Source organism: Python bivittatus, unplaced genomic scaffold (assembly GCF_059951505.1).
Source record: "Python bivittatus isolate LINGU-HERP-01145 unplaced genomic scaffold, Pbiv_v1 ctg000370_np1212, whole genome shotgun sequence".
Lineage (NCBI taxonomy): Eukaryota > Metazoa > Chordata > Lepidosauria > Squamata > Pythonidae > Python > Python bivittatus.
This window is the reverse complement of record NW_028277062.1, coordinates 3,427,364-3,454,225: the sequence shown is the minus strand read 5'-3', so window position 1 is coordinate 3,454,225 and position 26,862 is coordinate 3,427,364. Positions and strand designations below refer to the sequence as shown.

The window sequence follows — 26,862 nt, the reverse complement described above, 5'->3', positions numbered from 1 at the left end:
ATCCTTGCCTCCCAGGATTTGTAGATTACATTTAAAGATTAGGGAAACTAAATGCAAGCCAGCAGCATTAATTTTGTTATCTCTTGATAACCACTGTGGGTGATTATCAAGAAATTCATTTGGAAATTCTTTCTTTGCGCAAACTCATGAAGGGATGGTCCTAATTTGGCATTAAAATCTCCAAGTAATATAATTATAGCTTGAGAATACAATGTGGTTATTTCTTCTAATATTGTTTCTAGGCATGTCCAGTAATCAGGATTGTAGTAGGGGGATGTGTTTGGGGGAATGTATACGTTTACCAGCATTAACCCAGACTCCTTATATCTAATTTTCACAGCTAGAAAATGCAAACGTTTATCTTCATTATATAATTTCTCCCCCTGCCACTGCAGTTCTTGTTTAATAAGGACACATAGTCCGCCAGAAGGTCGCCCTTTGCTCTTTATCTTCTGGGCAGGGGAGTCCCATCCATTATATGCCCGGAGGTTGTACCGGTTCATCCTCTCCAGTTAGCCAGGGTTCCTGGATGGCGATTACGTCGAATTTAGAACGGAAACCCACTGGTTCACCATCAGCCGCTTCTCTCCAGCCAGCCATGTCCCAAGTCACAATTTGTATAGGTCTCCCAAGGACAGAATATCCTGGGTGGGGTGGTTGACTAAGGACTGAGGGTACAGACAGTCAATTTGTTTCTGGAGCTGGGGCTGTATTATCAATACTTCCCACGTAAACACAACTATTATAAGGTTCAGCTTTCCTCATCATAGCTTGTGACTGTTGCTCTTCTCTATCTTGGGTGCCAGTATTCCAGATTTTGATCCGCTTCTGGCGTTTCTGCCGACAGTAGAGGACTCAGTCCATCCCTCTCATTTTCTAGTTGCTGCACTTGAAAGTGACTGACATCAAGTCGGTGGCTCTTATCAGAAAATTGCTCCGACTCAGACTTTCCCACAATGGTGTTAACTTGTGATGATATCGAAAGGCAAGATATAGATGAGCGCCCCTTTGCTGAACGGAATCAGGACTGGGACCCACACTAGGTTCAACTGGATAGTGTGACTCTTGAGGGTGCTCAATCTGGTTCTCCGATGCCAGGGATATCAAGTCACCAGCTAGAGTTTCATCCTCTAAATGGTTAATTAGGACTTGTGCTGTAATATCTCGCCGAGCGTCCTTTTCCTTTGTGTGTTTCTGCTTTGGACTGGTGTGCCTTCTCCTTTTTTTTATTGGTGATTTTGTGCTTTCAGAAACTCGGCTTAGTAGCATTTGCACAGAAGAGCAGCTAGAGGGGAGCAGGGTGCTGAGAGTTTCTGTCGCGTTAGTTACCGATTTCAACATTGGTCTCACTGTTTCGATTCTGTTTAAAATCAGTTGTCGTTCCCCTGCGGGGAGGGTGGCAAACTGATGGATTAATTCTCCCTCATCATCCAGAAACTGTATCTTTCCATTAAAGGAATCTGGGATCTCCTTTTCATCATCCTTATCTTGTTCTGTCCCTGTTAATGGAGGAGTTCTTTGCTTTACAGATCATGAAGTTACGTTTAGAGTTTCAGGGTTCACATCCGCCTCCCTCGCGGACTTGGCTCCCCACCCAGGCTTAGCAGAGACTGAGTCTGGGTGCTATGAAACACACGTCTTGGCCGGATGTGATATTTCCTTAAGGGATTTTCAAGCCTTAAGAGCATCGATGGTAAAATAATCTGACCAAAAGTTAACAATATTCTTTTACATCCGTGCCTACTAGGGAGCCAAGAGATCCCTGTTGTTTGTTAGAATATACCTTACACTGTAAGAGTTGAGAGAGAGAATTCAGTATTACTCGTCTGTTATGACACCCACCCCTATAGTGTGTGTGTGTGTGTGTGTGTGTTGTATCCGCAACTTGGAGTAGAATCCTATGTCTCTGCAAAACCAGCCTCTCCTCCATATCTTCTCTGTCCAAGAGCCCCCTTGCCACCTGTGCTGTCCGTGAATTAGGGGTAAGATTTGGAGCATGGGAGTTACTGTTTACTTTCTTATCTAATTTGGAGATATAATTTCCCATTAGAGTCTTTAATTCACAAACACCCCGTCCTCTCCTGCAAGGCAAGGCCGCTGGGTTGGGGCTGCCGTTTCCCAGGCGCTCCCGTTCCTAAACCTCTGGATGTGCTGCAGACCCGGCGCAAAGAAGGAAGCGGGTTCTGCCGCCCGGGCCTCTGTCCCCAACCCCCACCCTTCTTCGGGGGGGACGGGACGGTGCCAGCCTACCAGCTGTGCCCTCCGAAGGGGCTGCCAGGACTGCGGGAAAAAATAGGGAAATGCACGAAGCGTCGACCGTCAGCGGCCGTTTTTTTTCCGCCTTTGCCCCTCGCGGGTGGGCACACGTTTACTTAGATTGAGAAGAACAAAGCTGGGGCCGCTTCCGTAATTCTGGCAGGTAGAAATGCGCCCTCCCTGCGGGTTCTCCTGGAGGGCGGGCACGGGAGCCCACTCGTGCTGCTCCCCCAGCTGCCCGGGGGAGGCTTACCTCTGAAGACGTAGGCCGCTCGCTGGCAGTGCTGGTGGACCCACCGAAGGAGGCAGCGCTCCTTGAGGGACAGGTTGTGGTGAGACTCTGCAAAATCCCACATCAGGATGTCGCCGAAGGTGCGGCTCTCCTGCTCCACCAGCTGGGCGTGCTTGTCGCTGGACGCTGCCCCGAGGAGAAACAGGGGCTGCAGCCAGAAGCCCCCCACCTCCGCCGGCCGGGCCCAGGTGCGGCGCAGGGCGGCCCTCCTGCTGCCGGAGGCCGGGTGGGATTTGATGGCCAGGAGGAGCAGCGGGGCCCTGGCGGGGCCCTGGCACAAGGAGTCCCTGGCGATCACTTCCTGGCACTGGTAGTGCTGCAGGTGGGGGTAAAGGGCTTCGTAGACACTCCAGTTGAAGTGGAAGGTGAAGGTGCCGTCAGTCAGGGTGGCGGCGGCGGGTGCTGGCTGGGGAAGGTCTTTGTTCCTCAAGGCGGAGATGACCAGCAGCACAACTGCTACGCCCAGGCAGTACCACCTCGAGATGAAGAGACGGGTGAGCCTAAGAAACAAAGCCCAGTTAGTCCAAGGGGGTCGATGCAAATGCTGAAGGGGAGCTGAGCCCCCTTCCTGACGCTGCCTTGCCACAGACGCTCTACCCTCCGGCGGCGCCACCCGCGCTCGGCACCCAGGGGCACCTTGGCTCCAGCGTTTGAGAGGTGGGGGGCGGTCACTGGCAGACCTGTGGCCCTGCTGAGTCCATCAGCACCCTGCAGAGTGACCAGTGCAGCCCTCGTCTCGAGCCCACATCCTGCAAATACATTTCTGTGCATCGTGGTTCGGTTGCATAAATCTTGGTTTGAACACAGAGAAAGGACAAACTTTCCAGAGTTTTTGTGAGCTGACACAGCGTGGTCACTGAGCAAGCAAAGCATCATTTATAAAAATGACAATTCCGATTATTGACAGAGCAACGGTTAAATGGTGATTTTTTGTTTTATTTTGCAGCATTTATAGCCTGCCCCAAGGCAAATGAACTCTGGGTGGGCTACAGCAATCTCCAAAGAAGTGTGCTAAAAATACAGGCAGATAACAGCAAAACTCAGCAATGAAAAAGGGATACAGCCAAGGTCCCGTTCAGTCATGCAGAGGTCGAACCCCCATTGCCAAGCCCGGAGGCGGGTGTCCCCCCCTTAAATAGAGATGGGGCAGTTGTACCCGTCAGACCCGAGAGCCTACGAAAGCAGCTTTCGTAATAATAATTGATGTATCGCTGTGCCGAAAACAGGCTACCGACCACCAGCCCCACAGGAAACCCCACAAGCCCTTCGGTGGGAATGGGCCTTTTCCCAGGCCTTTGCAAGTGGAGACAAGGACGCCTTTCGGGCGCAGCTGCTTCTCCTGAACGTCCGAAGGAAACGACCCTCCGCCAAAAGGGACCCGGCCTGCCCCTGCCGCGGTCCTCCCCCGCCCCTCCCCCCGTGCAGCGGGCTGGGCCGGGGGGCCGAGGCGCGCCGTGGGGCTGCCCCCGCCTCGGCTCCAGGGGCCCCGTGCTGCGGACGCCGCCAGGCTTGGCTGGAGGCCGCAGGCCCTGGGGCCCCGGGGCCGGCGAGCGGGAAGTCAGCCGGGCCCGAAGGGACTCAGCGCGACCCACTTCTGAGGGAGCTGCCTCCCGAAGCGCCTCCGGGAAGCCATCTTTCCCCGGGAGAGCCCTCGCCCCCACGAAGATGGCCGCAGGCAGGCGCTGGCGGGCAGCCCGGCCTTGCCGAGCGGGGGCTCCGTGGATGGCCGGCACTGGCTGTTGCTGGGCAGAAAGGGGCCTGTGAAACTGAGGGAAAAGGAGGGAGGCCCAGGACTGACAGGCCGGCTCTGCGGGCCGACTGGTGAACTGTTGCGACCTCGTGGCGAGCGCGCCCCAAAGGCAGCCTCCCAGGCTCTGGCAGTGGCACGATCGTGGCGCCCCCCTCGTACACTGGGGGGTGGGCAAGGTGCTCTGCGCGTGTGCGATTGGCATCAAGCCTTGGCCCGTCGTGTGGCTTCTCCCTGTTCGAGCCTCGCCCCGGGAGAGCCCTCGCCCCCACGAAGATGGCCGCAGGCAGGCGCTGGCGGGCAGCCCGGCCTTGCCGAGCGGGGGGCTCTGTCATCCCTCATCCAGCGCCGACGCCTGGCACCCTGGACCAACTACGGCGACGCCCCAGAAAGGGCCAATGTTCTGCCTCGCTGGCCTTGCCCTTCTTGGCCTAGCTTCAGCCAAAGGTGCCCGAGCGCTGGGCTGGCCCGTTTCCCCCAGGCCGGGCTGGATTCCTGCCGCTTTGGGGCTGCCCTGGAAGGGGGCTACGCTGGAGGAGCAGCCCCTCAGCCGGGGGCAAGGGCTAGTTCCTGTCCTTGTTGGCAACCGTTTGCAGCGGGGCCGTCAGACCAGCAGCAGTGGTGGGATTCACGGCGCATGGCTGCTTGCACGTGAGGAGGGAAAGGCCTTCACCGAGCCCAGCCTGAGATCTGTTTCTGGAAGAATGTGGCCGCCCCCATGGCCGATCCCTGAGTGGACCGGGACAGCCTCTGCCCTCCGGGGGGGGCTGGGGGTGAAGAGGAAGGGCCCCTGGAGAAGGCAGGCAAGCCAGCCTCAACCTCCCAGGCCCTTGGGGGGTCTGATTCCAGGAATCCCTGGCCCCTCGGAAGAGTTGGGGTGCCAAACCCCACCTCTGCAAGGGCTGCCCCCTGCAGACCCTCTGGATCCCGCCGCCCCACGCTGCTTCCAGGGTCAGCCCCCGGACTCCTGCCTGCCTTCGGGCCTGGGCACCCAGGAGCCTCTCTTAGCTGTAGGAGGCTGAGCAGAGGAGGCAGGTGGGGTCTGCCCCCACTCCCCCAGAGCCCTTTCCCTCCCTCACGGACGCAGGGCATCCGGATGCTCTTGGCGCCCTCTGGCACGCACCACTCGAAGCTCTGGTGCTGCAAAGATTGAGGTGCCCCCTTGAACTGCCCTCCTGGAAGCGGGTGCAGGGTCTGCAGGGAAGGGCGGGGGTCGCGCTGCCAAAATACCCCCCAGTTGTGGAGGGCTGAGCCGCCCTATTCAATTTCCTCCTTGCGGAGAAAGGCCCCTCTGCACTGATCCGCCTCGTGGCCCTTCCCAAACCAGAAACGCAGCTTCTACGGACTGAGGGAGAAAGACAGAGCGCAAAGAAGTGGCTGCATTGCCCAGGATGGCACTGCTCGTTTTTATGTCCCCTGCATGAGGACGATGCCTCTTCCGGTCTCCGTGAGAGGGCATTTCCCCAGCCGAGCGAGGGAGAACGTGAGCTGGCACTCCTGTTGCCAGTCCTGCCCGGCTCGCGTCGTGGTGCCCCCCGCTCCGAGCCACGTGGGGAGTGGACCAGCCCTCCGGCCAAGGCACCTCGGCCCAACGGGCCCCCAAGGACCTGGGGCATCCGCTTGCTGGGTGGCGGCCGGGGGGGAGGGCTGGTCCGCCCGCAAGCCTCAGGAGGGGGTCCTGGGGTCCTGCTGGAGGCTCTCGAGTTCCTTCCACACCTCCTCAATCCTCTCCATGGAGAGCCCGTGGACGGTCATGGACTCCTGGTACGCCGAGAGGACATCCTTGGGGATGCCCCAGACGCGGAAGGCCCCGTCGTGCCGGTGGGGGATCCTGGCCGCCAGCGTCAGGAAGCTCAGGTAGACGTCGTCGAGGGGGAAGACGGGCAGCTCCAGGGAGGCCTGGTAGAGGGCGGCCAGCACCGGCCTGGACATGATGAACCCTCCTCCGGAGGCGAAGTTGGGGTAGTGGTCCTTCGGGTAGAAGTCCCGCGAGACGGCGTACTTGCCCCTCCGCATGACCGCTGAGTGGAACTGGATGTTGCCATGTATGAAGTGGGAGGCGTTGGGCGTCCGGTGGAGGTACTCGGTCAGGACCTTGGGGTTCACGAAAAGGTCGTCGTCCCCTAAAAGACAGCGTGGCATTGACACCCATGGAGTTACAGGAGTCGAAGGTTGAAAAGGGCGGGACTTCTATCGCCAGGTGCATCCACCATCTTGACTTTCTGGACACCCGCCAGTGGATGCCCAGTAAAATCCCAAGTTCTACAAGGGGGCCGTCCAGCCTTTCCTTAAGCCCCCCCAAGTGAAAGCCCGCCCTCCACCATAGAGCCATGGGTCCCACTGTTAGGGCTGAAAAACTCCTAATGGTTAGTGGGAATCTACCCTTCTGTGACCGAAATCCATTATTCTAAATCTTGCACTCTGACTTTCTGACGGCTTTCAGGTATTTGAAAAGGACAATCAGATTCCCCTCGTTCTTCTCTTCTCCGGGTTAAATGTACCCTCAGCTTCTCCATCTCTTTTTTGAGGACTTGGGGTCTAGCCCACCCCCCACCCCACCCCCATCATCCCTGCTGCCATCCTCTGCGTCTGTTCCAGTTTCTCTCAACTCCTCTTCGGCTGTGATGCCCAGAACGGGACGTGGCGTTTAAGCAGGGGCCTGACCACGGAAAAAGGGGTGCCAGGTGTGCGTTGGCTTTAGAAATGGCCGAGGAGCACAAGACATGGTGGCTGATGCACGCCGGATAATTGAGAAAGCTAAAGAATACCAAAAGGGAGACGAGATGTGCTTCGTTGATCATAGAAGGGCCTCTGATCGGGTCGATCGGGTCAAGCTGTGGAATGTGCTCAGAAAAATGGGAATCCCAGAACGTCTCATCGTATTAATGAGAAAAGTATATAAAGGTCGGGAAGCCACAGAAGATGGCAAAAAGACTGGCTCCAGGTTGGCAAAGGAGTGCGAGAAGGCTGCCTACGCTCCCCTCATTTATTCGACCTCTATGTTGAATACATATTAGGGGAGCTAGAGTGGAAGAAGATGAGTGGGGTTTTAAGGCTGGAGGAAGAAACAGCAATAGCCCGTACTATGCTGATGAGGCTGCCCTCGTGGCTGAAAATGCAAAGGATCTGCGAGCTCGAGTAATAAGAGTGAAGGAGCACAGTGAAGAATGGGGAAAAGATTAACTATGGCAAAGATCGAACTAACGGCAACAGGCACAACAACCAGCCTTAGAACTGACAGTGAAGGTATCAAAGTGGTAGAGAGCTTCTGCCTACTGTTGGTCAGTACCTATGGTACTGTTGATCAACCATCAACAATAAAGGAGCAAGCAGTCAAGAAACACGCCGCAGAGGAGCCCTTGACAGAGCAGCCATGAAGGCCTGGGAAAAGATATTCAAACGCTGTGATGTGTCTGTACCTGCAAAGATCAGAATTGTGCAAGCCGTGGTATTTCCTGTGACCTTCTATGGAAGCAAAAGTTGAAGGAATAGCAGACTAGGAAGAGTGTTGACGCTTTTGAACTTTGGCATTGGAGGAAAGTCCTCATAAGACCGTGGACAGCCAAGAAAACAAACCGTGTTAAAGGCAACACCAACTTAAAGGCACGTAATCAATCAATCAATCAATCAATCAATCAATCTAATCAAAACAAAATGAAGTGGAACAATTTCTCCTTGTGTTTGGAAATTCTACTTTGGTTGATTCAGGTACTATTTCTGAGCCAAATATTCTCCACCTGGCCAGCTGATGTTCCTAAGATAAGATATCTTATCTCTATTAATTTTCATATTGTTACTTTCAGCCCAGTTCTTCAACCTGCCAAGGTAGCTTGAAAACTATTTGTCCTCTAGTGTGTGAAGTATCCCACCCAATGTTATATTATTTGCAATTCCTTCCCTTCATCCATCCAACTCATTTGAAATGTAAATATTGAAAAGCCAAGAACCAGAACACCCCTTGAAGTGCCATGCCCTTCAGTTGACCATTCGAGCCGGGTCATTGGTGTCTCGAGTGAGAACTCTGGGTCGATTTGTTCGAGGATCCATCGGTTTGTCCGCAGCCGAGAGAGAGAAGGCTGCTACCCCAGAGGCTCCCGCTGGCTCTCCTTAAAGGCGTTGGCATCACACAAGGTGCCCAACCCAAGTTCCCCTTAAGAAGAACGCCCGCCCTTTCCCCCAGGTCTGCCCCTTCCCTGCGATCCTTAACTCAGGTTTACGTTCACAGATGCTGACGCTGCAGTGATTTAATGTCCTTAGTCATCTGCGTTGCATTTGATCACAATTCCCCTCTAACCTGTTTCTTTAAGAGTAAGGTATTGTGCAAAAGTGTTGCAAGAAAAGTGTACCTTTTCCCTCTTTCTCTCTTGCGTATACGCTCAGTCAGCCCCTTTATCACATTCAAAGGAGGTATGACTGAGTAAACCCTTGCTGGGTTCAGACAACCCGTTAAGTCCCAAGGTGAACCCTAACCCAGCTCCACGGGTGGCGTGAAGGCGGGTTCTGGGTCCTCCTGCACTTAGCTGGGCGCAGAGAGCATGGACGGGCCCCGGCTGCGCAGCTCCTCGTCCGCCTACCTTTGAAGACGTAGGCCGCTCGCTGGCAGTGCTGGTGGACCCACCGAAGGAAGCAGCGCTCCTTGAGGGACAGGTTGTGGTGAGACTCTGCAAAATCCCACATCAGGATGTCGCCGAAGGTGTGGCTCTCCAGTCCTACCAGCTCAGCGTCCTTGTCGCTGGACGCTGCCCCCAGGAGAAACAGGGGCTGCAGCCAGAAGCCCCCCACCTCCGCCGGCCGGGCCCAGGTGCGGCGCAGGGTGTCCCTCCTGCTGCCGGAGGCCGGGTGGGATTTGATGGCCAGGAGGAGCAGCGGGGCCCTGGCGGGGCCCTGGCACAAGGCGTCCCTGGCGATCACTTCCTGGCACTGGTAGCGCTGCAGGTGGGGGAAGTGGGCTTCGTAGAGGCTGTGGTTGAGGAGGAAGGTGGAGGTGCCGTCGGTCAGGGTGGTGGTGCGGCTGTCCTTGGCGACGGCAGGGGTGCCGGGGACCAGCTGCCGCCTGTGCAAGCTCAGGTACAAGACGACCGAGGCCAGGCTCACCAGCGCCAGCCCCCCAGACTGGTAGCTCCTGCGCATTGTGAGTTGGGGGAACCTGGTGGGAGCCAAAGGCGTCGATTAACAGAGAGAGGGGCCAGCCCAAGCTCCACCCGGGCAAAGTCCCGGAGCCCCCTGCTCCTCCAGGGCCGGGCTCTGCTCTCCCACCCCTTCAAAGCAGGTCTTCTGCTCCCTCCGAGACCCTTCTGCCTCACCTGGGCGGGTGGGGCGACTCCAGGGAAGGGCTCCTTCTATTGGCTGGCTGGTCAGGGCTCCCCACCTCCCCTCCTTGCTGCTTCCGCCACGTATCTGGAGACCGTGCCCGGCTGCCAAGGGAGGCAGCCGCACCTCAGGCATCTTCCACCCATCCAGAGGAGGCAGCTGGGAGGTGCTCCGACAGACTTCAGCCTCCCCCACCCTTTCCCCAGAGCAGCTTCCTGGCCACCGATGGCAGGACCTGGCAGGTCTCCGGAGAGGAAGCCGTTCCGGGGCCTGAGAGCCCTGCGAGGCGAGGAGTGGCACTGGGAGTGGCGCTGACCCTCGCTGCGGACAAAGGGACGTGGCGGCCACGGCCTTTCTCAGGTGGAGAAGCTCCTCTCCGGACTCTTGCAGAACTGGGGCTGCAACCCTCCATCTCGCCCGGCAGTTAATCCCCCCCATCTGTCCAAAGGGCTTGACCGGGAAAAGAGAGCCAGGAGGAGAGCCAGCAGTTCGGCAGCCTCCCTCCCCCCGGGGCCCTCCGGCGTTATGGCCCTGCCAGACTGGTCAGCCCAGAATCGCCAGGACACCTTGGGAAGGCAGTCCCGGAGGGGTGCTGCCAGCAGTGGGCAGCCAGTGTCTCCACCTGGGCGAGGCCGATCCCAGGACCCCCGCCCGCCTGCCCGCACCCGCCGCCAGCCTCCCGGGCCCTGGGGCTCGCCCCCCGTCCCAAGCAGAGGGCGCTTCCAAGGTCCAGGCTCTGCTCGGCTCAGGTGGCGGCTTCCCCCCTGGGGGAAAGCGAGTTTGCCAGCTGGGCTCTGCTGGGCTTCCCTTGCCGTGAGCCCTGGATTCCCTCTCACCGTGTCTCGTGTCTGGTCCCTTGGACTGCTGGCTGTTTTGGATTCCTGGTCTCGACCTGAGCCGAGCCTGTGACTGTGCTGGCAGCTGCTGTTGTGAGATCCAGGTAAAAGGGACTCTTTTCTTCCAGCGCTCCAGCTGACCCTGCCTATCGCTGTAGCGTGGCAGGCACTGGGCTTGCTATCTCGGGGGCCGGCAGCAACCGGTGTCAGCACAGAAAATCCAGCTGTGTTGGGGGTCAACTCTGGGAGATTCCCTGCCAGTCGGCAGGCCAGCAGGAGAGGTCTCGCAGCGGGAGGTCACGAGCCGTTCGGCTGTCTGTGCAGGGGAGCTCCCCTGCCCGCTCCGTGGCTGGGCACAAAGTGCAGAGAGGGCTCGTGTTGGCCTTCTGTCCGGTTGGCTTTGCCCGAAGAGCCAAGGTTGTCCAGGAAAAATGGGGAGTGGCCTTCCGAGCAGCGTCTCTGGGCAGGAGGCTTTGGAGCCCCAGAAACCTTCCCCAGGTGGGTCTGCAGCCACGGGTTCGGATTAAGCACAGCTGCCGTTATGATTGCTGGGAGAGAAGTCAAGCCACCGTTCACCCGATCATTAGGAGTTCACTGATGAGGCATTAGTTTACTGTAAAAAACTCAAATTTCAGTTTACTAAGGTTGCTTTGTCTGAGGGTGGTGAACTGTGTGATTCTTCGGAAGGAGCTCAACTCCTGGGTCACTTCTCCTCTGTCGCCCAGGATGTGGCTTGCTCACAGCCACGGAGGGGCAAGGTGGCCGGCTGACCTGGGGACAGGTGAATGGGAAAGACCTCTTCCTCCCTCGGCACCCTCCTAGGGCCAGGGATGACGGGGCTCGTCACCAAGCCCGACCCGTCCACAGGCTCCAGGTAGCGAGATGCCAGCCGCGCACACAGCCAGTCCCTCTGGCACAGAGTCCTCCACCCTTGCGCATTTCCAGGAAAACAGAACCCTCCTTTTTGACCGGGAAAAGCTCACGGGCCGGGATGTCCTCCCCTAGCAGGGAAGCTGACCGGCCACTCCTCCTCAGCCCGGCCTCATCTTCCAGCCACAGTTCTGGGGATAAAATGAAGCGGATCCCCACATAAACCATCTACCTGGAGCTCTGGGGAGAGAAGCAGGACGTAGATCAAAAAATAAGTTAATGGAGACTGTCCCAGGATGGCATGTCCTGCAGAAAGAAGAACTGGGCAAGAAACAGGATTGCACATGAAATGAATGGACACAATTCATGCCCAGCTGAGCCAAGAGGGAACCTGGGCAGCCATTATCTTCAAGAGGATGGCCTTGAAAGACAAGCAGGGGAAATCCTTGCGGGCTGATAATTCAGTTTCTTATCAAACCAGTTTAGCAACAAAAGCTTGGGGCTAAGACTGGACAGTGAGATTTTGTATCTTTCTTCATAATCCCAGGACAAGAAACCAGAGGCTGAAAGTACGAGGAAGCAGACTGTGGCCAGACACCAGTGAGCATGTCCTGCCGCATCCATGCTCCGTCGGCCTCGGGAGGCCCCGGATTCCCCTTTGCGGGCAGTTTTGAACAGGAGGGAGAAATTGTGCTGGATTGAAGTTGACATACCTGGGACTAATCGGAGGGTGAATTGGGCCCACAAATCCTCTGAATATTTGTGGAACAAGTACCAGAAAAATAAACTCTAGTTTATCATCTGCAGGGGCACCGGGCTGGAAAAAGCTACAGCGCTTTGAAACCATTTGTTTGCTCAAGGAAGAGGCGGAGGGTCTCCTGACTGTTTTTCAAGGCTAGATGTCTGGAATCGCAGGAATAAGGGCTGGGTCCCGCAGGGTCTCCCTCTGCGCACGGCTCGTGAAGCTCAAGCCTATGCCAGGGATGACTCTGGCGCCGCCCCGCCTGGCATCCGGCCGCGATCCACGCGGCCAAGGCTGTTGCAGCCTCGCGGGAGCTGCAGGTGCAAGACACGAAAAGACACCAAGGTGGGAAGCTGCCCGGAGGACTTCCTGCCTTTTGCTTCGACGGGAGAGGAGAGGCCGTTAACGGAGCACCTCGGGAAGGCGCCTGCGTCTGGGCAGGAGAAAAGGCGGACTCAGCCGTACTGTAAGTCCTCGGGAGGAGGACCCTGGGAGAGATGACGGAAGGTGACGCGCTTATACCAGTGTTGTCCAAACTTGGCCACTTTAAGATGAGTGGACTTCAACTCCCAGAATTCCCCAGCCAGCCATGCTGGGAGTTGAAGTCCACTCATCTTAAAGTGGCCAAGTTTGGACAACACTGGCTTATACAAAATTAAGACTGTTTATTGGGCCCCGTCTATGAACTGTGGTTGAAACACGATACGGAGACCGAGCAAATCAAGAACAGCGTGAGAAAAACGGATGCAGAACTTCCAAGAAGTAATTACAGCGGAACAACAGTCCACAAAACGCAACCCAAGCTACAATTTGAGGGAAAATTGGTAAAGGTGTTTTATAGATGGCATATAGCTCCTTCAGCGATTGCCAAGATGGACAAGTCACGCAATAACAAATGCTGGAAATGCCGTAATCAAGAAGGAACATCCTGCCACGTGCGGTGGTCTTGCAAAGAGAGTATTGGCAGGAAGCACACCAAAATACTCCAACGTTTTTGAAAATGAAATTTGAATTGAGACCACAACATTTGTATTAACGTTGCGGCGTAATTCCGGAGAGTATACATGAGAAGTGCCACAATTTGCTGAGATACCCGTTGACAGCAGCAAGAGCCGCTTTGACCCAACGTCGGAAGAGCGAAACTTTGCCTACAAGACGAGGCTGGGAGAACGAGGTCCGAGAATACGCAGCGATGCAAAACTGGTTACGTCTATTCCTAACAGAAGTGATGGAATAGAAGAATTAGATCCAAGCAGGAACGGTTGGCTCCCCCACGTACGACGCATTACGCAGCAAGGCAAGTTCAGACGTTTAGAAAACGGCTTCTAAGAAAAAAAAACTTGGGTTATCTCCCTCGGTTAAGCTGAATTCCCTTACCTGAAGTTCTACCCAGCTGAGGCCGTCACTCCATTCCAACCTCCCATCAAGCCCCGATTTTCATAGGAGAAAGATATCAATTGCTCCAAAGAAGGTTTAGAGAGAAGTGCATCAGGTGTTCCAGTGGAAGCTGAGATGCAAGGAATTAAATATATAATTGTTGGACTGTGTGTTGCAAACGAAGACAAGGAAGAATGTTTAAACGTTTTGTGGAGCAACTGATATCTCAAGATCCAGGAAACAAAACTTGCTTCTTTGCCCTCAACTGTAAGGCAACAGCACTGAGGATGGGCAGCGTGGCTTTCCTCAGTGCGGCTTTACCACAGGAAGCATCAAGTGTGGACCGTGGTGGCTGCCACACCAACTGTTTAAGATGTCGAATATCTCCATGAGCCAGAAAATGAATAAAGCTACACCAGTTCAGTATTACCTGTCTGTGTCTGCACCTGCAATTCTGGGCTTCGTGAGACGCTGGAGAAATTATGCCATAATTGTGTCACCGAATTTCTTGCTTGCTGCTGAACGTTCAGACTTTCAGTGTCCTTTGATGGAGTATTTTGTGAGAAATCACTCAGTTTACAAGTGCAAATGTTAACAAGCTGAAAGTTCTTACTAAAGGTGATTTGGATATGTAAAGCCTCCCTTTAATTCCTTTTACGTAAATAATGTGCCCCAAATTTGAGGGACAGATTTCTATCTGACCTCACCCCCCTCTGTTAGGAGCTGCAAGGGGAAAGAGGAGCAGTACAGTTGCCATCATGCGACGATGCTTGCAAAGATGTGGCTAAAGTAACCGTTTGTCAGAATCCTCGCAAGATTTTAGAATAGATTATTAGATGGCTAGTTTAAAAAAAAAATGGTTTTTTACATGCTGCGGTTCTGCCATTGTAAAAGGGGGCTGGGGAAGTAGGAATGAGAAACCGTTTAAAGCAGATGGCGCCTTATCACAAGCTCTGGCATGCTCAAGGTCATACCAGCAAGAGAATCAGAGGACCAAGAACTAAGGGAGATGTAGGGGGGGGGAAAGCAAGAAAAACAGTTTTTGGCGCGCTTTTGATCAGTCTTAGCAACGCTTTGGATCTGTACACTTACTCTCAATAAATGAACTTTCTTTTGAATCAATATTGGTTGCAAGGAAAGTTGCTGGATTTGGGATCAACAGGTGGCAGCTCGTTACATTTTGCTAAGACTCCCAGGGTAGACTTCCACCAGGGAGATTGCCCTGCGGGGAGTCCAAAGCCTCACGTTGACCGGGACCAAGCAAGCAGCAGGATGGCTGACAGTGTAATTGAGGAAGAAGAAGAGAGATCGGTCCCCCCTCCATTGGAAGTGAAGGTGATAACCCAGGAGGAGCCGGTGCAATCATCGCGCCAAGCCCGAGCGGGGGCGAAGGCAACGGTGACAAGGGGACGAGGCCCTTCGATGAAAGATCACATGGGGAAATTGGAAGGGCAGATGGGGTCCCTATCCGATGATGTGCGAGCACTTAAAGCAGCGGTGGATCAACTGCTTGGAGGGGGATTTACGCCCCCCACGCGAGAGTCAGCGGCCACACCGGGAGGTACGGAGGCGGCAGAGCAGTCGGCCGAAGGTGAGACCTCCAGCGAGGAGGAGGAGGATCTCACACCTAGCAGAGCCAAGAAGAGCCCGATGCGGCAGCGGGGCATCTCCATGAAATTCGGGGAAGATGCTGAGCAGCTGGCTTGCTTTATCACCCAGGTGTGGATCTACATGGAAGGCTATGGAGGTCTGTTCCGCAGCGAGGAAGAGAAGGTCTCCTATGTGTCCAGTTTTTTTGAAGGTACGGCTGCAGAATGGGTGGTTGGCCTGCACAGGGCGAAGGACCGGGCTTTAAGGAGATTAGAGGATTTCATGGCGGCTCTCTGCGCACGCTTTGAAGACCCGTGCATGGCGCTTAAACCACGACGTGACCTGGAAAGGCTGAAGCAGGGGTCCAAGTCGGTATCAGAGTACGCCTACGAATTTCGGGGGTTGGCTCAAAGGCTGCCTCACGTGCCTGAAGAGCTCCCGATCGAGTTTTTCCAGAGAGGCTCGCAACCCGAGTTGCTGCAGTGCGTGGTGTGCTAGGGTTTCCCCAAAACCTTTCATGGATGGGTGGCTATGGCCGGCGAGGTGGAGGAGCAATGGCGCACCATAGAAGCAAGAACCCGACTTCCGCCCTTACCTGGCACAAAGAAGCCGGCGGCCAAGGCGAAGACCAGCGCGCCAGGAAGCAGCAGGAGCCAGCGCGTCTGTTTCAACTGCGGGGAGCCGGGGCACTTTGCCGCTGCGTGCCCTAAAGCGAAGACGGGGCAAGGAGGCAAGAAGACGGAGCGGAAGGGGCCGAAGTCTTCGAAGCCCGGCAAGAAGGAGTCAGCGGCGGTAGGCAGCGAGTCGGGAGCTAGGGCGGCAACACGCCGCGGCGGCAAAACCCGGAAACTGTTAGCTCCGCTCTCTCTCTGACAAGCGGCTGCTCTCCCGGAGAAAGAAAGCAGCTCACGAGAGGACTCGGAGAGCGAAGAGAGGGGGGTGAGTCCCATTAAAACTTGGGTGGAACTAAGGGTGGTGAGGACGAAGCGAAGGGCGGAGATGCAGGCGCTGATAGACTCTGGCTGCTCCCGAAACCTGATTAACCCCGCTCTCGCCCGGGGTTTGGGACTGCACTTAAAGAGACTCAAAACCCTGTGGTTTTTACCCAGCTGGACGGATCCCCAGCGGGGGGAGGGCCGGTGGAGTATCGTACTGAAGAGCTCGAGCTAACCATGGGGGACCATAAAGAGACTATTAAATTCCTAGTGACTCCCATGGCAGGCAACCCAGTGCTTCTGGGCATGAACCGGTTAAGAAGGAAGAACCCAGAAGTGAACTGGGAGGAAAAGATCTTGCGTTTCCCAAAGGAGGGGGGAGTGCAAGTTGAAGGAGTTACTGAAACGTTGTCAGATGAAGAGATGGGCACTGTGAGTGGGGAAAAGGCGGGGGGGGGCAACTCAGATTCCCAAGCAATACCTCGACCTGCAGGAGGTGTTTAGCGAAAGGGAGTCAGATCAGCTATCCCCCCCCCCCCATCGCGCCTGTGACTGTGCCATAGAGATTGAGCCGGGGGCTAAATTTCCAAGGAAGAAAATGTATCCAATGACACCCAAAGAGTTGGAAGCCTTGCGGGAGTTCATTGAGAAGAACCTAAAGAGGGGCTTTATTGTACCTACGCATTCTCAAATTGCTGCACCGGTGTTATTTAGGGAAAAGAAGGATGGCTCCCTACGTTTGTGCACAGATTATAGAGGGCTAAATGCCATTTCTGCTGACAACCGGTACCCACTCCCTTTGATGAAAGATCTGCTGGCCCATTTATCCAAAGGGAAAATTTTCACAGAACTGGATTTAAGGGAGGCGTACTTCAGGGTACGAATCCGGGAAGGAGAAATGGAAATCTGCCTTTAACACGCCCCTGGGGTGTTTCCGTTATGAAATAATGCCGTTTGGATGAAAAGGAGCGGCGGGGGTGTTTATGCAACTTATTTGGGGTATAGAATTTCGCATCAGGGAATTGAAATGGACCCGGTCAAGGTGAGGGACGTCACAGGTTGGGAGGCTCCCAAAACCAGGCGTCAGCTTCAAAGTTTCCTGGGCTTTGCTAACTTCTATCGGCAATTCATACCCAACTTTGCCCAAGTAGCACTCCCACTCACCGATTTGTTGAAAACCAAGGGCAAGGACAAAGCGAAGGCATCAAAACCTGGAGCCCCCCCTGGCCTGGACTAAGGAGTGCCAGGAAGCTTTTCAAAGTTTAAAGTGTCTGTTCACAGCTGAACCGATCTTAAAGCACCCTGATCCAGAACAGCCATTTGTCATACAGGCAGACGCTTCGGATGTGGCAGTGGGAGCTGTGTTGTTACAGAAGGGGGCAGGGGGGGAGCTGTTTCCATGTGCATACATATCCCGGAAATTTTCAGAAACTCAGAGACGCTGGTTGGTGTGGGAAAAGGAAGTGTTCGCAGTGCGCTGGGCGTTAGTTTGCTGGAGACACTTGTTAGAGGGATCACCCCATCCCTTTGAAATTTGGACTGATCACAAGAATCTAGAGCCTTTGACTGCACCGAGGAAGCTGTCACCCAAGCAAATGAGATGGGCACAATATTTCCATCGATTTAACTTCTCCCTGAAGTACATTCCTGGGGGAAAAAAATGTCTGGCAGACACCCTGTCTCGATTGCCTCAACACAACAGCAAGCGAGAGGAAGTAGTCGCTCCTGTAATTCCATCTACCCAAACAGCCGTAAGGGTGGTCACTAGAGCTCAGAAAAAGAGGGGTGAAGAACAACCAGAAGGAGAATTGTTGAAAAAATTAAATGCCCAGATTGCTCAGGATGATTGGTTTAAAAGCAACAGCCAATTACTAGTGAACAAACAAGGGGCATGGTGGTGGCAAGATAAGCTGTATGTCCCTGCAGACAATAGAAAGTGGGTCTTGCAAAGAAGTCACAACAGCAGAACAGCTGGGCACTTTGGTTTTGTGAAGACGTTACATCTACTCAGGCGACAATTTTGGTGGCCGACAATGAGAAAAGATGTAGGGGAATATGTAGCTACATGCCCCACGTGTGCAATGGCAAAAAAAAGAGGGGGCAAACCAATGGGGCTTCTACAGACAGTAGCAAATCCAGGGGCTCCTTGGAAGCAAGTTTCCACGGACTTTATTGTAGACCTGCCTGAAAGCAACAAAAAGACAGTTATTTGGGTAGTTACAGACCTTTTTTCCAAACAAGCACATTTTGTGGCATGCCAATCCCTTCCATCAGCCCCCAAACCTGGCTAAGTTATTTATACAGCATGTCTACCGAGCTCATGGTGTCCCAGAACGAGTAATTTCGGATCACGGGGTCCAGTTTACTGCCAAGTTCTGGAGGGCGTTCCTAAAACTACTGGGGGCATCGCAAGGCTTGAGTTCAGGGTACCACCCCCAGACGGCGGGATCACGTGAACGTCTGAACTCAGTGTTAGAACAATATTTGAGATGTTTCATTCACTACCAACAAGACAATTGGGATGAGCTGTTACCGTTTGCTGAAGTAGCTTATAATAATGCAGTGCACCAAAGCACTGGCCTCACCCCTTTTAAAATAGCTACAGGACAGGACTTTGTACCAATCCCAGAACTACCTAACCAATCCACTCAAGTCACTTCAGTTGATGAATGGGTCCAACAAATGACACAAGTGTGGCCTCAGATTGCTGCGTCGTTGAAGGAGGCCAGAGCAACGTACAAGAAATTTGCAGATGCTAAGAGAACCCCAGAAAAGGAATGGAAAGCAGGAGATAAGGTTCTTTTATCTACCAAGCATCTTAAATCATTACAACCTTCCAGAAAGCTCGCTCCAAAGTTCGTGGGGCCTTTTATTCTAGATAAACTAATTAATCCAGTTGCCCTACGATTACAGATGCCTGCTACCTTTAAAAGCATCCATCCAGAGTTCCACTGCGGCCTGCTTAAACCCTATAAAGAGTCATCTCAATGGCATCCCTCCCCAGCACCGCCTAAACCGATGATGGTTGAAGGAGAACAACATTTTGAAGTTAAAGAGATACTGGACAGTAGAAAGCATGGGGGGGGGGGTTCAGTTTTTAATTCAGTGGAAACATTTTCCCAAATCAATGGCTGAATGGGTTGATAAGAAACATGTAAAGGCTCCACATTTGGTTAAAAAAATTTATGATGTTTATCCTACAAAGCCTTAACAATTAGAAGGGTTATTGTATTATGTTTTTCTTTGCTTTTTCTTTTTTAGAGTGAAGAAGAGGAATCATCCGACTGACATCCTCTTTTGTGGAGGGGCAGTATGTCAGAATCCTCGCAAGATTTTAGAATAGATTATTAGATGGCTAGTTTAAAAAAAAAATGGTTTTTTACATGCTGCGGTTCTGCCATTGTAAAAGGGGGCTGGGGAAGTAGGAATGAGAAACCGTTTAAAGCAGATGGCGCCTTATCACAAGCTCTGGCATGCTCAAGGTCATACCAGCAAGAGAATCAGAGGACCAAGAACTAAGGGCGATGTGGGGGGGGGGGGAAGTAAGAAAAACAGCTTTTGGCGTGCTTTTGATCAGTCTTAGCAACGCTTTGGATCTGTACACTTACTCTCAATAAATGAACTTTCTTTTGAATCAATATTGGTTGCAAGGAAAGTTGCTGGATTTGGGATCAACAGGTGGCAGCTCGTTACACCGTTCTCATGGGTAAAACAGGGCAGCCACAAAGGAACAGTGAGCTTAAACGTCGCACACGTTGACACAAGGAAAAGCTTTCAGCCTGGCCAAAGCTGTCAACACCTGGAAATTTCCATCGTTACCCACCACGTGTGGCTGCAGCGCTACAGAGACCCGCAGGTGCAAGATAAAATACAAGCAAGGAACTCCCAGATGAGTTAGATGACCAAATGTGGGATTGCGCCACCCGTATCTCTTTGTGCGAAAATGACTGCCAAAGCTCGCTTGTGGTTTGCTTGAGGTCCTGCCCAAGGAACGTCACTTAACGTTTTCTTGCGTGCTCGACGCAGATGCTGAGTAAAGGCATTCTGAAGACTATTCAATCATGTCTTGACTGAGTAGGGGAAAGGTCCTGAAACTGGTTGCTCAGGCGGTGCAGGGATTTTTCTCCGACAGAACCCAAACGAGACCTCTGGGCATCTGCGGGGCCGGGGTCGGGAGGTCTCCCATGGGATCCAGATGTTACCTGTGGTCTTTAAATGAGTCGAGACAAATGTCCCTTAGCTCAGAGGAGTTTGGGTCTTATGCATTAGTAAGTTTGGACTGACTCCTTCAAACGTGGACTGACCGTTTGCAATAAAATCCCAAGATTGGAAACGGCAAGTTAAAGCAATGGATCGAACTACGCGGAATGAAAGACCACGGAGAGCAGATCAGTAACACAGGAAGAAAATAAAAAATAAGAACGTGTTAACAATCACAGTTGCAGTAACACCGGATTAAGAGGCCCGGAGAACGCCAATCTCTCTGCCTGGCGCTGAGCAGGCAACTGAAGACCGTGCCGGGCGCTCCAGAGTGAACGCTGCCACTTTAAAGGCCACTCCCGGGCAGCCACTGGACAGGGGATGGGGGGAGGGCACCAGAGCTCCTGGTCTCACATAGAGGCAAGCTCATGCCGAAAGAGGGGCACTTCCAGGTGCTGGGTCTCCAGCTGCATACAGGGCAATCCCGTTGTGGACTAGACAAGTAACTCCATTTGGGGGGGAAGGTTACTGCCCTCAAGCTTCTGCGCTGAAGAGTAACCAGCTGCCTTCCTCCTCGATGTTCACAAGACCAAAGGCAAAGCCCCTTTCAACTGACCCTGTAGGCACCTCTGTGTCGTTTTTCATCAGCGACAGGAAAGGAGTGGGCTGTGCCAGCTTCTGGGGTGAGCTCCCACTTCCCCATCCAGCCACCTGCCGACCCGAAGGTCTGTCCTCCCGGACCCAGCAGGCCTGACCCTCCTTAGCTGGTGAGCCCAGATAAGGCGCTGGTTGAGACAGATGGCCACCGCCAGCCTTTAACGCCCTGCTCCGTGATTTGCCCAGGAACGCCGGGAGCCGTTCCCTTCTCTGCCTCCGAGAGAGGAGTCCTCGCATCCTCTGGCGCCTCTGGTTCTCCAACCGTTACCGTCCAGCGCTTGGGGACTTAACGCATCTGGCCTGGGAGACCAACGCAGTTCAAGGTGGGGGCCTATCCCCTTGGGCTGCTAAGCTCCCCTTGCATCATCCCCCCCTTTTCACAGCCGTCCTCCTTGCAGATTGCTGGGCTTCGCTCTAGTGCCTTTCAGCACCAGCAGCACCAGTTCAGGACTCGTCCCCAGCAGCAGCTCAGACTCTCGACACCCCGAACTACGCAACGCTCGTAGTTTGTCAGGTCCGCAAGACAACGATCCCGGGGCTCGTCGGGAACCCTCACGGCGGCATTCCCAGCTAAGCCAGCTGACGAGCATCTCCACCGCGTGGAAGGGCTACAGAGACCACCTCTCTGCTTCCTGGTTTCTTCTGCGATCCCACGTGGAGGGGAACGATCCGTGATTCGGTCTCCAGGCTTCGGGAGACCTTGCAGGAGGAGAGCTGTTAGTCCGCGTGGCCAAAAGCCAGGGAGGGCCTGGTAGCTCCTTCTCTGACTAGGACCTCTGATTCAAAGGCAGAAGCTTTTGTGGCTGATGTGGGATTTAAACCGGGGAGTTGTTATGCAGATGCAGGCCACACGTGGGTCAGATCACCGGTACCTTATTAATTAATTAATTATGGCAACGTGTTGAAAACCGACTGTGTTTGTTGAGAGCTTGAGACTGCCTGAAACCTTGTGATGGATGCGAGTTCAGCAGCCTCTTGCTCAATAGTGCTGTTAAAGTCCCGTTTTTCCGGAACAACCACTTTGAGGTCTGCCACAGAGTATCCTGGAAAGTTTAAATGATGGTATTATTTGTCCTTGTTTTGAGTCCTGACGTGAAACTGGTGTTGTGCAGAGAGTTGTGCTTGTTATGACTCTGCCACTGCCGGCTGGAGACTTTCGTGTTGGGAACAGCTGAATCTGCACGATGGGGGTGGGTTGATCTGGATGGTGGAGATGGCCTCTTCAGAATCCCCAGAAGGCCAGGCTGGTCTGCAGACACAGCTCCCGAAAGGGACTCCCCCCGTCCACCGCCCGTCCGGGGGGCTCGGTTCCTCCATTCGGCCCGGCTTGAGCGTCCTCCTGTCCTGGCAACAGCCTGGCAACGGCTCACAAATTCTACCGGCTCCAAAGGAGATCAGAGCGCTTCACAGAAGAGGTGGCCACCGAGGCTAGTCGCTGATCCGTTGCTGGATGGGTGCTCTGGCACGGCAGAAGTGGGCGTTCTCTCTGCTGGTGCATCCTTAAGATGCTCAGGTTACCTTGAATGTTAGGCTCCTGGAAAGAGTTCTTGAGGCCATCCAATCCAACTCTCCCCATTCAGTGCAAGACGCCGAATTAGCACACACACGCCCCCCTCCCCCCGTGAGGACCATCCAATGTTTGCTTCTTAGCAAAGGGGAACCCACCACCTCTCTCAGTTGTTAGTTTCATTGTAAACTGTTCTTCCCCCTGGGATTCCCCCCCCCCAAACAATCATGATCTGTCTTCCTGGAATCTGAATTATTTCATACCCAGCAGGTCTGGACATGACAGCTGCGGTCTAGTGGTGAAGGCGCTGGAGGTGGAACAAGGAAACGCAAGTCCTCCTCCTGCTTCGGCATGAAGCCAGCTGGGTGCCTGGGCAGTCCCTCCCTCTGAGCCCCAGGAAGAAGGTGGCAAGGGCAGACCGCTTCTGAAAGGGTTGCCAAGAAAACTACGTGCGCTCCTCCAGGGAGTTGCTAAGACTGCCTCAGTGATAAACACACGCACAAGACAGAAATTAGTATCAGCGGCACAGTCCCCCTTTCCCATCAGTTCCCAACCTTGGTGTCTCCTGCCGAGATGCAACGTGACAGAAAACGCAGGATGGGACATGGAAAAATGGGTAAGTCCAGTCACGCCGCCCCCCGCCCATGAGCAGATCCAAGGCCTGGCACAGGAGCCAGGAGACCCGGTACCCCCAGTCTGGAGCCCACCTTATTCGTTGCAAAGTCCGATTCTCCTTTTTCAAAAAGGACTGCATTTACTGACACCTGGACGTCCAAAGAGAAATCGGTTTAAGGACCCCCTCTTGCATTGTTGGAACCGCCGCGAGAGTAGAAAATGCTGGTTCTCTGAAAATAAGGGAGAGGCGGTTGCCATGTAGACCACCTGTGAAACATTCCTACTTCCTTGCACCTTTTCTTAAAGAGTCACCAGACTCTCTACGGAGGTGAAGCTTTGGCTAACCTTACGATTTCCCAGCAGGTTACACTGTGGGACTACCCTCTAGTGCCACAACAGCTGGGAATTCTCATCTAATTATATTTACAATCTAATTTTATATCTGATTACCCTCTTTGGTCAACTGCTGAATAAATCATTGGGCTAATGGGGAACTACAAGACTGGTTTAATCATCAACTGGCTTGGAGGCCTCCTGAAATGCAAGTCCAGTCGCTAATCGGCACTGCCATACTATGCAAACAAAGAGAGCAGAAATATCAGCTATTTATTGTTCTCTCCTCTGCAGCAAGCATGTTGCACAGACCCTGGGAAAAGGGGACAGAGGTGCGTCACTGTGGGACATGCAGGTGGGCCTTTCACTTGGCAGAAACAGCCCCACCACATCACGGGAAACAAAGAGCAGGAGCAGAATTACTCAATTAAAGGCTGCTCTCTGTCATACAGATGTTAGAAGACATACTTCCTTAAAAATTAGTAAGTTGTTAATAGAGCATACGTTAAAAACCAAACCCCATTTGTCATGAGCACGTTGGGAGAAATGGAGTGAAACCTGTTCCTGAAACCCCGTTTTTAGAGAGGCACCTGAAGGAAAAGAGGACTGGGTCTGGGATTAGAGAACGCCAGGATCCGGGATGGGAGAACATCAGGAAAGGGAGGCTTAACCAGGGAGCTGAAGAATCAAATCAAATCAAATCAAATCAAAGTTTATTGATTAGCCCTTAGGCCATATCAAAATTCAAAATTTCAAACACAAAGTGTTAATAATTCCCGGTGTAATAACAAATTAGGTAAAATGGAAATAAAATACAACAATTAAGTATACAGGTAAGTGAGAGTACAGATCATATTTCCGTGTCACCCCTACAGTTTACCCCAATCAACCCCATGTATGCGGATCTCAGCTGTACAGTTTTACTCAGATACCGAGCTGTATTACACGTTATTTTCAAGTTCTGACCACACATACGATATGTTGTTTTACTACGTGGTTCCCAATGGGTCGTTCAGTTAATGTATGATCCAAGGTACATCTCTCTCTCCTTCTTATACGAATTACAGTCAGATAATACACGTGCTACGTCTTCTCTCTCGGATGCTCCACGGACCCAAGTGCGTTCATTACACGGGATACGGCGGAACCTCCCATGTCTAACCATCGTATCAAGCTGCTCAGATCTCGCTCGAGTAAATACCTCCCTAAGGTGTTTCGGCATTCGTGTCTTTAAGTAGCTGGCAGCTTGAAAAGTTTGTTTATATAGGCTCAGCCACTCCAAACTGCCAACCGTACCAAGGGTGGCTACGTCTTTCTGCGCTCCTACGCCCGAGATTCCTTGAGCAGCCCACTTTCTGACTTGTTCTCCCGCCGCACCAGCGACAGGAAGTCCACCATTTCTTATATAATCTGTCAATTGTATAATCCAGGAGGCCCGTGACTGGGATTTTATTTGCTCTAGAAAACACAACTTTGGGAGTCTGCCAGTCTCCATTTCATTAATTTCGCACCAATAGCCATATGCTCTGGTTTTAGCTAGTGAATCGATTGTGTGAATACCCAGTTCGGCCCTAACTGCAGCAGCAGAGGCCCTTTTGTCTGCGCCCGAAATACTTCTTAGGTGCTGGGGTCGTGTTTGTTATAATAGTGAGGTGGGATTTAGGCCCCAAACTTCTGCTCCGTATAAGAGCACAGGGGTAACCTTAGCTGTGTATACTTTGATTATTGGGACTAGGGAGCCTGGATAACTCTGATTTTTTAATTTAAGCAGTAGATTTAAACGTGCCTTTGCTCTGAGCGAGCTCCGTTGATGATGACAAACCCAAGATCCAGTCTCAGAGAAAGTTACGCCTAGGTAAGGAAAGGCGTTAACCCGTTCAATTGGTTCACCGTCTAATTGCCATCTGTGTCTGCAATGTTTTCCAAGCACAATAATTTTTGATTTTGATTTATTAATGATTAAAGAGTGATCCTGACAATAGGAGCTAAGTCTTCTTAACAGCCTACGCGGTCCTACTTGCGAGTATGATAATAATATCATATCATCGGAGTAGAGCAAAATGTTGCAATATGTATTTAGGACCCTAGGCACGTGTACCGTGGGATCTTTCTTTAATCCTGGTAAGTCACTGATGTATATATTAAGTAATAATGGTGCTAGCATGCACCCTCGTCTTACCCCTTTGTCTGTGTTGATCCTATTTGCCATAGCTCCGTTAACCCCGAACCGCACTCTCCAACGGGCCCTCGTACAGAGAGCTTTGACCAAAGCCAGCAGTCCGGGGGGTATTTCAAGAGCTGCCCGTTTACGCCATAGTCCTTCTCTATTTACTGTGTCAAATGTGCAGTGAGATCTATAAGAGCAGCAAACAGGTGTCTCCTCTTACAGACAAATTTGGCAATCAGATGGTTCAAAACAAACCAATTATCAACGGTAGATCGGCTTTGTCTGAAACCTGCTTCTTCTTCTACGGGAATGTGCTTTTCATCTACCCAACATTTGACTCTGTTCAGAAGGAACCGAGCATATATTTTAGCAACAATGTCAATTGAGCGAATGGGCCTGTAATTACTAGGGTCCTTTTTATTCCCTTTATATATAGGGACGACTATTGCCATCTTCCACCCGGCTGGGATATGGCAGGTATTATTTACGTGTGTGAATAGACCTGCCAGGAGTGGGCCCCACCAGGCGGGGAATTTCCTGAATAGTTCAGCTGGTAGGAAATCCTCACCGGGTGCTTTACTGCTTTTTAGACTTTTTACAATGGACTGGACCTCTTTTTCTGAGACGGGAGAGGCTTCAACAGATGATAAATCACTGCTTAGGGCTTTTCTCTGTAGATTCCGTTAGAGCAAAGACACAGCGGTAAACGTTCTCCCAGTCCTCAGCGGAGATTGGTATGTCAAAGGCACATCTCTGTTCCTTTAGGATTCCTGCTACAGAATGCCAGAATATAACCGAACTGTGTCTCTTTGCAGCCAACTCGAGTTCTAACCAAATTGAGGTGACGTAACTTTTTTCTTCAATTTTATACGTGTTTTATATTCTCTTCTTATAGTCAGCATCTCAGCTTGTGTATAAACAGTAGAACATCTCTGAGCAGATCTCACGGCTGCCTTCAATTTCTTTTTCATCAACCGGCATTCATTGTCAAACCAGGGAGATCTGGCTGCTTGAAAACCTTTGGCGGAAGATTTAGTTATTCAATGTTTCTTCAACGTATTACACAAGTTAGTAAATGCATTGGAAACCGACAGCCAGCCAGCAGTAGGTGACTGGATCGTTGTAGCCCAAGTAGCAGCATTCTCTGCTTTGAGGCTGTCTAAAATTGCCTTTGTATCAACTATTAGCCTTTCATTTTGACTCACCTCAAGATTACTGGTGATCCACCTATCAGCTATGTTATATGGTCTTAAATCTGAGTGACCCCATAATTTCACACTCACTGGCTGATGGTCACTTTCACCTCTTGGATATACAATGACCTCTGAGAGGAGGTCAACTTTGCTTCTTGATACACGGAAGAGATCTAACACGCCGCTTGAGTGCACTGAGTGGTACGTATATGGGCATATATCATTATTATCCTTG

General features: G+C 52.6%; 1 protein-coding gene across 1 annotated transcript; it reads right to left on the bottom strand.

Annotated features, from left to right (window-relative positions):
- Positions 1–4,549: 4,549 nt before the first annotated feature.
- Positions 4,550–15,745, bottom strand: LOC148215833 (acetylgalactosaminyl-O-glycosyl-glycoprotein beta-1,3-N-acetylglucosaminyltransferase-like). The gene is made up of 3 exons (XM_088142140.1): positions 15,616–15,745; positions 8,870–9,441; positions 4,550–6,418 (listed from the first exon to the last, which is right to left on the bottom strand). Exons 2-3 carry the CDS (start codon positions 9,423–9,425, stop codon positions 5,961–5,963), a joined length of 1,014 nt encoding a protein of 337 aa, XP_087998266.1. The 5' UTR covers positions 9,426–9,441; positions 15,616–15,745; the 3' UTR covers positions 4,550–5,960.
- Between the last annotated feature and the right edge of the window lie 11,117 nt (positions 15,746–26,862).